This window comes from Notothenia rossii (genome assembly GCF_949606895.1).
Source record: "Notothenia rossii genome assembly, chromosome: 1".
In the NCBI taxonomy this organism is placed as follows: domain Eukaryota; kingdom Metazoa; phylum Chordata; class Actinopteri; order Perciformes; family Nototheniidae; genus Notothenia; species Notothenia rossii.
The window spans coordinates 84,945,697-84,956,388 of NC_136912.1; the positions used below are offsets into that span (position 1 = coordinate 84,945,697).

Consider the following 10,692-nt stretch of genomic DNA (forward strand, 5'->3'; position numbering starts at 1 on the left):
ACTTAATATTTGGAGTTATCAACTTAAAAACTTGTTTCCCGAATGAGGGTAATTAAGTACATACAACTTAAAATTCCTTTTAAATCATGTGGTAAAACTAGTCGGAACAACTTAATCTTTTGAGTAATCAACTTCAAAACTTGTGTTTATGCCACCAATTATTAAGTAAGTGGTAATTAAAAACACCTCTGATTTTAGAGGAAAAGCCTTCTCCCCTAACTCAAATAACTTTGTTGCTTTAAGACAATTTCATTAGAAGTTGTCTTAACTCAATAAACATCGATGCAAACTGTTGCGTTGATTTTCTTTGTTGAGCTAAGGCATTTGTTTTTAGAGTGTAGGTAGCAGGTAATGAGGTTCCTGGAAATCGTATTTTTTGGGGAAATTGAGGTTCAGCTTAATAATGCAACATTTAGTTTAGTGTAGCCCTTTAGAAAACCCATTTGATAGGCGAGTAGTTGAAGTAGTTTGAATCGCTTGTCTGAAAATAAATGTTCGGTCTGTAGTGTTTCAGACTCCGACAGGTGCTTTATAAAACTGTATGAATTAGATGCTGCTGAAAGGGAGCACGAAACTCTTTGGGGATAAATAAAAAAGAACTACAGGTGTTCAGCTCCACTTTAAATACTCTTATGTAGCATTTTTAAGTGCTTTGCATCCTTTATTTCAAACAGAAGTTGGCATAATCAACAAGTTGCATTCATTAACAAAAATATGTTGAGCCAGGAACATAGAGCCCGTCTCTACTGGCCGTTTAGTAATTTGTTCATCACCACTCACCTTCAAAATAAACCATTAAAGAGAGATAACATGGTAAGGTGGGAAGTGCTGCTACCTGTCTGTCTGAAGTGACTGCCGATGACTGTCCACACCGCTGTGCAGGAGACGGGGAGGGAGGGGAGAGAGCATCGGAACTTTACAGTCTAATCTCCCGACCTCATGTTTTTATTTTGTATTCAATCAATATATTTTTGGAAAGCGAAACTGTGCGCAAACAGCAGTAGATATATATTCATTTATTTAAAAAAAAAAAGTGGGGGGGGGGTAAAGGGCACTTTCTCTGGAGTAAGAAAAAGGGCAGGGGCTCAAGCCCACTTTGATGTCTATGTGTGCACGTACCACAGGATTAGTGAAGAAATCGAACCATTTACCTCATGTTTAATAGATGACCTGCTCAACCTCTTCAGAACCACAGCTAACCCAAAAGGATATCTTCTTCAAACGCTGCCTCAAAGATCTGCTAGCATCACTGTACACTCTCGTTTTAACATAATGAAAATGTGAAAAAGCCACATGAGCTGAGGGTTCATGACCAGCAACAAATGTTTCTAAGAATCTGCCCACCAGTGTCATGAGAATTAGGATGTTTCCCATCTGTGTGTTTTCTCTGTCTGTCACTCTGACGCCTGACACTTCTTCACTGATAACAGCAGAAAGCCCCTGGCTGGTGGACAGGATCTGCATGTTTACTGAAAAGGATAAAGATGTAGCTCAAAGGTCGAGTTTGAGAAACACTAGTTTACACTTTCCCTGAGTCATGAGCTGCAATTTTACCTCGTAAGTGGTTTGTAGAAATGAACACATTAAATAGAAATTATAAAATTAATGATGGGGAAAGTTGTGTTTGATTGACCCCTATGGTAAAAGTATTCAGCGGACAGTTTCTCTGAAGGCAATTAGCATGATTAGGGCATTCCGGCTAGTGCACATTCGGTTAAATGCTTGGCCTCCGGTACTGCTGCTTGTAGCTTTCTCGAGAACCACTCACCCTAAAAGCTTCACACTAAACAGTGTGCTTCCTTGGGTCATCAGCAGTACACTTGGCGATGTGAAGTCGATGGGATAAACGTTTGTAGAGACTTGAAGGATATAATTACATACAGTATACTGTACAGGAGGCGCCTGGATTAATTATAGATTGAGAGCTCTGGCAGAGAAGTTTGATTTATTTTTCAACCTCAATGAGTTTTGTTTTTTAGGATGAAGAAACTGCACCACACTGTTTGTATAAGAGTCAATAATTACATAAATGGGTGCCAGGATAAGTTTTTGTTCTTTGTTCTGAAGGCTCTGTAGAATGTGCAGAATAAAGTAATTGGGAAATAAACTCCTGGCTAAAAATACATATTTTTAATTTTCCTTCACAGGCTCAGCATTACTCTCAGTTATACATCCTAAACAGATCATGATGACTCTGAATATTCAATACCATCATGTTAAGAAAGAGGGCTACACGCTGTTTCAAAACCAATTGCCATTCATAAATGCCCATGAGTGCATTTCTTGTGTTCTCCAAGTATGTGTGAATGCATGAAGCTTATCATCTTGAAAACCCACGTTGTCATTTGAACCTCTCATCTCACAGAAGAAAGCCAGAGGTATGTGTATTAACTCTCCAGTCCTCAAGGACCTCATCTATGTTCAGTACTCAACAGATATTTACTATATTTACATCATAATACTGTCACCGTATTTGTATCCCAGAGGAATTCAAACCTAAACCAGGAGGATGTGAACCGCTTCCAATTTTCTTTTTGAAAGGCTGTGAACATTGGTTTTTAGGTCTCCCGCAGCGCACTGAAATAATGTCAATACTCGCGCTGAGCAATTTGTTTTCTATTTGCAAGTCCACCTGCGTCTCTGCACAGGTCACTTAAACCACAGTCTATTCATCTCATCTCTTGCTGACCTTTTAAGAAATGCCTCTAAATTGACTTTGTCACCCGTTTTGGAGGGGGGAGTGGGTGGGGGAGAGTCACTTGCACTCTTGACTCAGAAGTCTATTTCCATTCTGACATGGATTTTGAAAAGCACGTATGACAGTCGTGTCTCATGTGTAATCAAACATTTCAGATCTGTTTAGGGAAAACCTTTTCACAGGCACAACATGTGCATCCTCACCCACAGAAATTGCTGCATTTAGACGACTTTTATTAAAATGGGGTCAGTGAACAACAGATAGGATAATCTTAGTATCCTCAAGAGCCTTCTCTTTTTCTGTATGTAGTCTCAAGAGAAAGGTCTTTGTTAAAACAAAAGACACTCAATGTGGTGTATTATATCCACAGTCAGAAGGAGTAGAGATGGAAAACATGATGGTGGGAGCCGTTCCAAGATTTAACTGAGATGTTGCAAACAGACGTCAAAGAAATCACTCAATGCTTTGAAGGATCTTCTGCATGTGTTGCTTTTAAAATGGCACAACTCTGAACCTATGAACTCTACATCTAAACAATTTACACACGCTGCATGCTTCACATCACTGCTATTGTCGGAGTATTTATTACTTTACTTGAATTTCAAAACATTATGACGAAGGGAAGAAGTCAAATTAAAAGGCATCTTTATACAGTTGGTATGAATGTTATCTCAACTCCAGGATTTGCTACAGCATGTGTCTACCATGGTTCAACGATCTCCAAGGGTCTGGTTTTACTCTCAAGTAAAACGTCCCACAGTATTCCCACTGCAAAGAGCTATACTGTTATTTCCGGGCTATCTTTAAATCCCTGAGGAGGCTTTTTCGGGGACATATTTTATTTCTGTTCATGGGTGCTGGAAATATGCAACAAAGGGTCAAAGCAATGTCACGCCTTTTATCTTGCGCTTGTTATCAGATAATAAAAGCCTGACAGCAGTCTTCACAACCAGACGCCTTATTTTCCCTGTAGTGTCAAGAGCATTCAAGGGAAGTTCTATTTTTCAGGCAACATCAGTGTTCCTTTATAGTTGAAGGGAGTTTCTTTCTTTGTTTAATAATCATTTGCTCGGTGTGTATCGGCACAAATAACAGCTATCATTCACACAAAGCACAACAAGTTTCCTCTCCACCCACTCATGGCTGATCCGGCTCATCTCAGCATTATCTTATCATTGTCTTATCACAGGACCCAGAAAGAATGACAAACATCTCACCTGTCATAAAACTCTTCAAGACAGTATTCCCAGTTTGTGAAATATAGACTGTACAGATGTTGTCTTAAAATGCCTGTTCTTTCTTTTGTTCCCATCAATATTTTGTTCTTCTTTCTGTGTCTATTCAAACAATAGGAAAGTTTATCCTTCTTCAACTCACATCTTTGATCTTTGCCTCTGTTCAATCCACCTTCTTTTCCCACCAGATAGATCCAAGCCAAACAGTTTGGGCCTTTATGCTAAGCTAAGCTACCCAGCTTCTGGTAGTAGCTATATATTTAAAATACATACATGAATGTGGTATGAATTCTTATCTAACTATTTGCAAGTATACGTATATAATGTAAGCGTATTTCCCAAAATAAAATAAAATAAAACCACTTCCTCCTACGCCGACGAATAACAGGTAGTCAGAAAGCCTGCAGGCAGATTTCATTTTATTCTTTCTTTGGCTACTTACAGCAACACACATTCATAGCCAAAATACAAAGTAGTCAAGTAGTTAGGGTGGTATAAACCAGGCAAGTCTCTGAATAAATACTGTACTTTAAGAACACACAAACATCTAGCTTGGCATAGATATGATTCTACAAAAGGTTTAATGCTGTTCTCATTTAGTCCTGTACATTTTTAACATCAACACACATATTTTTTTTAATTCAGTGCAGATTCATTGTTGGCAGGTGATGGCACTTGATTTCCCTCTGCCCTTAGCCCACTTTTTAGTAAAAATAAAATATTATTGTGATAAAAGTTCACACAGTAAACAAGTACAGGTTATTTTCTTCTTTTCAGGTCATTCCAACTTTGACATCCTATTGCTTCATGAGAGAAAGCTTACATTCTGCAAAATACTAGGTGAAAGGGTTTCATGTTCAGAGAGATTATGAAACTTTATAAAGACCACAAAATCCTTTTTTCTTAAATCTAAAAAGGAGTTTTTTGTTGTCACAGCAGCCCTGTAAGAAACTGGAGAGTGAATTAAACAACTTGCTAGTGCTGTACAGTAGTTCAGTTCTTGTATAATATTTTAGACTAAATTACAGTCATCCCCTTCTTCATTCATCTTTTCACAGCATTGAGCAAATAAATAGTTGTGCGCTGAGAGATCTTAAACCATATTCCTTCTTTCTGTCCGAGTTTGTCAGTGAATATTAAAACTGCAGTTCCTTATCTCCGGGGTTAGGGTTCAATTGTCATATTGCTGTCCGATATGCTGTGACAATCCTTGAACAAATGACTTTGAGAAATACATATATTATTTAGAAAAGGTTTCTTTTGGATGGAAGAACAGTATATGGATTTTTACAGTGTTTGACCAACAACATTTACAGCATTTATAAAGCATGGAAGTGCAATTGAGTTCATCTAGCAAGACTGAGCCTCAATCTGAGGCTGAACTGATTGTCTTTTGGGACACAGTATCTTTGAGAAAGCCCTTCGAAAGCTGCTGTGGCACAGTGGGTAGAGAAACGGGTTGATGGCAGAGTTTAGCCACAGAAGCCAGAATGTTATTTCGTACCAGTAGTGCGCCACACATTCACCGCTACAGGCGGCACGAATAATCATTAGTAGAGTGTAAGGAGCCCAGCAAATGGCAAAAATGCAAACAATAATGGCCAAAGATTTGGCAATCTTTTTGTCTCGAGACAGTCGAGATCCCTGTGTCCTTCGGCTGGGTGCCATGCAAGAGGCTGTGTGCTGAAAGAGCCTGGAGTTTTTTCTGTTAGGAGAGAACTTCTCCCTCTGCAGGTATATTTGACTGTTAATGGGCTCCCCGCAGGAGGAAGGTGACAGGACATCGTCGTCCTCGATAACTGCAGAGATAGCAGTAGGCTCACTGCAGGACACCTTCCGAGTCTTCACAAAAAACACAGACCAGCTTCCTCCTTCTCTGTGCTTCTTAGTGATCCTCTGCGCCTTGGCCTCGTCCTCCACACAGGCGCATCCCCTCTTGGTCCTGCGATGGATGTTCAGGTAAATGCTGAGATTGAAGAAAGTCACAGACACAAAGGGGGTGAAGAACTCAAAGGTTGAAGCGCTGAGCAGGAAGTACCAGGTGTAATAGAACTCGGCATGGCACTCGTGAGCGGGGACGACACTCTGGCCGACAATCGACTCCCAGAAGATGATGGCAGGGCCGTAGAGGAGGAAGGCCAACACCCATACCGCCAGCATCTTGAACACAGCCTGGCGGGTCATGTTTCGCTGTGCTCTGTATTTAACCTGTGTCAAAAGAGGGGCACAAGATTGATTCACAGCAAGGAACATAAACTCAGCTGCACAATAACGCTATTTGTTACATTCCACAGCTGTTCCCATATGAAGAACGCACTTGCTTCTGCTCTCAGTGCCTTGTACAAATGTTTGTATATTTAGACGCAGTAAATAACCACTCGTGAGGCTCTCATTCTGCTGTCACTGAAGCCAAATAGAGAAAGGGGATGTCAGGCAGAGAGCCACATTCACTGATGCAACATAAGAGTGTGAAAGAGACATCAGGTTCCTCACAAAAATCCACTTTCCCTTGGCATCACCCTTTGCTCATTCTCTTTACACTTGCTCCAATTTAACTTCTTCTCCTCTCAGTCTAAACTCTATCTCGCTCTTTTATTGGGTTCTTTATTTAGTTTTTTCTTTGCCTCTGACAATTACCTATTAGTTCAATGGAGGTTGAAACTGCTGGGTATATCACGGTGAGACAGTGATGCTGCAACCTTGGCTAAAAAGCAACTTTAAAAACCAGCTTCCTTTGTAGTAAAAAAGAAAACATCTTTCCGCGGTATCATTCCAATAAGGAAAGACTCGCATATTTACATTTTACATTACAGGAACCCTGCTCTCTGATTAGAAAATGAATAACCAAATAAATAATAAATTCTACTAAGCTGTAGAGATAAGACCATCAATCAAAAGGAGATAAAAAGCAGTCAGAGGCAAAGAGGTGTTATTAACATACATACTAAGTAAAACTACACAACCACAACATTTCTCTCAATGTGGCATCCCACAAATATAGTCAATTAAAAATAAGCGAAACATTATCAAAACGATCCCCATGGAAATATTTAGTAAAAAACATGTCCGGGAGATTTATTTGTGGGAAGAGAATTTTATAATTATTTATTCATTCTGGGTCAACAGAATACAACATCATATTGTGATTCAATATCTGGTTGTGCTGGTAAAGATATTTAGTATTTCACTTTCACATGTTTTTGGAGTCACAAGAGACAGATTAAACATCAGGAGAGGGCCTAATGTCCTAATTTTGGTCTCAATATGAGTCAAGCTCCAAAAACCATGGATTCTTTTTCTTCCATGATTTACCTCAGTACTCTTACTGCCTCTAAATTGCACAATCCTTCCAGACACCATACCTCCTAGAACATGTTAATCCCAAACCATCATTGCACCGATATGTCATATATTTTCAAACGTTGAAAAGCAAGATATTATTAAAATGTTTTAATTGTCTCACTTGAGTAGTTCTTCCGCGTGTGTAAAATCGAGTGCCCTTTTAGCCACACTATATTTATCCTTATGGACTTCTGAGTTGAATGCTAATGTTTAAATCCAAGATATTTACATACCTAATTGCCACAGCTCAAGCTCTGTATTAAAACTGACACCCTTAAGGATAAAGGTTTGAATGTCAATGACTCCTTACTGCAGAGCAGAGCAAAGAGAGTGACACATTTAAGAATTGACTGTGGTAGTATGTCTGAGTGTATGTCTGTGTGTGAGTGTGTGTGTGTGTGTGTGTGTGTGTGTGTGTGTGTGTGTGTGTGTGTGTGTTGTGTGTGTGTGTGTGTGTGTGTGTAATGAGCACCTTTGCAGCCTGTACTTACAGCTCGTGTGACTGACAGGAAACGGTCATAACTAATGAGGACAATGTTGAAGACTGAGGCGGTGCAGAGCAGGTAGTCCATAACCAGCCACACCTTGCAGAGCCCCTTACCCAGCATCCACCGGCCTGTCAGGTTGTACGGGATGTACACTGGGATGCAGAAGGCACCTGAAACAGCCACACACACGCACTGCATGATAATTCACCCCCAAAAAACCAATACTATTAACATTCACACCTCTCCAGACCCGCCTGGATGTGAGACCCTGTACATGTGACAACAAAAATTACTGCTTGCTGCATTTTACCAGACAGAGGTTTTATACATTTTAGAAACAAGAGCAGCTTGCATTGGGTGGTTTGATTTCAGTGAAGGGTATAATGTATCTAATGCAGCAGATAAGAGCAGAACAATAAGAGGGGTGTGAATGCTAAAAAATAAAACTAGGATGCTACAAAATATAAGCAATATATAATGGTAATGTAAGATATGAATGAAGCAAAAAGGACAAGGTCACATACACTTAACAATGACTCACTGTGGGAAATAACAATGGGTCTGGGGCGTGCAGAAATAGCCTTTTAGTGTTTCTCCATTCATAGGGAGGAACAAGAGACTTGAAAGAGCCCCATTTGAGCGACATGACAGAGAAGACACAAAGAAGAAGAGGAGGCACCAACTCACCCACGAGGAAATCAGATATAGCAAGGTTCAGAAAGAAGTAGTTGCTTTGATTTCTCAGGGATTTATCCACAATAAAAGCCATGATCACCAGCGCATTCCCAGCCACCACAACGACAACCAGAGTCACCATGAGCACCGATAAGATCACGGCCAGGTAGCCCGGGAGGATAGTCCCAGCCTCGGACACCGCTGGAGTCAAGTTGCCGCTGGAGTTGCACTCCAGAATATGCGCGCTCATAGTTAATATAAACCCACATTCATTGTGGACCTGTTTCATTTCAAGCACAGAAACAACGCACAAGTCCAATTACGCGCCCAAACGTTCCGCTCCACTGTAGACAGGAGTCAAAAATGACTGGAGACCTGTGGATAAATACTTTTTCCAAATCTTCCATTTTTTCTTCTTATTTAAATCTGTGTTTAAGACAGATAAAAGTTTAAATTGAATCTTAATTTTTAATATTGATATTTGTAAATCCTCTGGGTGTTTGCTCCTCTCTCTGGTCAGCAGGTTTTTAACCCTGCTGTCTGCTGGATGTGCGGGTGCCGCGGAGCGCACACTTGCTTTTGTCACCCACGTCAAGCTAGCCATACTAGAAAACAAGTGCTATATCCGCTCAAACTTACACAATAAACCTCTTACAGCAACCTTGTACCAAAATGTTATAATATGTATCCTATCTTGGTAACAATGTATTAAGTTACAGTGACGATTTTCTCAACACATTATCCACATTCAAAGCCACATACAGAGTGTATCCTAAAGGAAAGCCACATTAAGGACAGTTAAAATCTCTAAAAGCCTGTGCAAGCCCACATTAAACCATAATAGTGTGTTGGTTGTTCACCACATTAAAACCCTCCAAAATATAGTGTAATCACTTCAATTTCGCCACATGCTCGAGTTGTAAGTTGAACTAAGAAGTGTCAACTGCCAGCGCTTTTATTTTGTAGGCAACAACATTTCCGGTATCATTCGAGTGATTTCTTCGCACTTGACTTTTTGCCTCTTTGTCCGCGCAGCAAGTGATCAAAGGCTGAAATCTGCAGTCAAAAGCTGAAGTGGTCCAGACGCCTGAAGCAGACCGATATGAAATGACCTGAGCTTCAGCCGGCAGGATGAGAGGAGCTACGTCAGCTGATCAGTGTTTAAACAAAGCATCCAGTCATTCAGAGATTCAGAGGTCAATGTCTTAACAAAGACAGGAAACACCACGATTTACCATCGTCTCCTTCCAGCAACTCAGACAGGATATTTTGATAAGAGAGACTTTAGACTGCAGGGGTGTCAAACTCAATTTCATCCCGGGCCACATCAGCATTATGGTTGCACTCAAAGGGCCGGTTGTAATTTATATAAATATACATATGTAAATATATAATATATATTAAATAATGTATTATATTACATCGTTGACCCTGCATTGGATTATTATCAGATCTAATAATAATATCTTCCTAAATAACTACGTCTGAAAGCAGAGGTCTAGGGCAAATAATTGAAAGTAAATATTCAACAATTACACCAATTTTATTGTATATTATATTCTTTGCAACTCTTGCGGGCCACATAAAACTAGGTCGCGGGCCGGTTTTGGCCCCCGGGCCTTGAGTTTGACACCCCTGCTTTCGAGCATCAATAAAGAAAGTCTTGATAAAGCTTAACCTCCATGATCAGTTTGTTTGAGTGTTTTAGTTAAAAAATAAAACCAACAAGGTCGCTTCAAGCCCTTAATTGTTCAATATTAAATAGATAAATACAACATTATAAAATAAATTACGGAAGAGAGGCTGGTGAAACCCCCACTGTTATGAACATAACAATAATACATATTTGGGGATGAATGCTTGCATGCTATGAATTGATATTTATATTATTGGTCTTCGCTGTAAAATTGGACCCACCACAGCTCACCATCTTGATAACATTTATGATTGAAGTGGGCTGAATATTCTCCTCAACTCTGAATATGAATTTATGTCCGTGCATTTTTTCACAAGCCTCTAAAAATACAATTAAGGGCTGAGATGATGTGTTCAGCATGATGACAGCTTGTCAGGGAGGAAACAAGTATTTTAAGTGAATTAGCTCTAATTATACCCAATGGTTGAAATCAGCAGGCAGCTTTGTACACAGACATGGAGGAAGTTTCAATAAACTCTCTTGAGTGTCATTTATATTCTCATTTAAATCAAATGTCATCATTGGATCCTGATATCAGTTTTATTCCCTCAAGATAAC

The 10,692-nt window shown here is 39.7% G+C and overlaps 1 protein-coding gene across 1 annotated transcript; it reads right to left on the reverse strand.

Moving 5' to 3' along the window:
* Positions 1 to 4,335: 4,335 nt before the first annotated feature.
* LOC307036098 (histamine H3 receptor) lies at positions 4,336 to 10,255 on the reverse strand. Its single transcript, XM_079676103.1, has 3 exons — positions 8,451 to 10,255; positions 7,767 to 7,933; positions 4,336 to 6,141 (listed from the first exon to the last, which is right to left on the reverse strand). Exons 1-3 carry the CDS (start codon positions 8,725 to 8,727, stop codon positions 5,284 to 5,286), a joined length of 1,302 nt encoding a protein of 433 aa, XP_079532229.1. The 5' UTR covers positions 8,728 to 10,255; the 3' UTR covers positions 4,336 to 5,283.
* Between the last annotated feature and the right edge of the window lie 437 nt (positions 10,256 to 10,692).

What these genes read in the sequence shown, in the direction of transcription:
- LOC307036098 (XM_079676103.1), bottom strand. Translation starts at nt 8,727, where the DNA reads ATGAAACAGGTCCACAATGAATGTGGGTTTATATTAACTATGAGCGCG. An exon ending in TATATCTGATTTCCTCGTGG is followed by an intron (nt 7,934 to 8,450) that starts GTGAGTTGGTGC and finishes TGGCTGTTTCAG; the next exon opens with GTGCCTTCTGCATCCCAGTG. An exon ending in TCCTGTCAGTCACACGAGCT is followed by an intron (nt 6,142 to 7,766) that starts GTAAGTACAGGC and finishes CTTTTGACACAG; the next exon opens with GTTAAATACAGAGCACAGCG.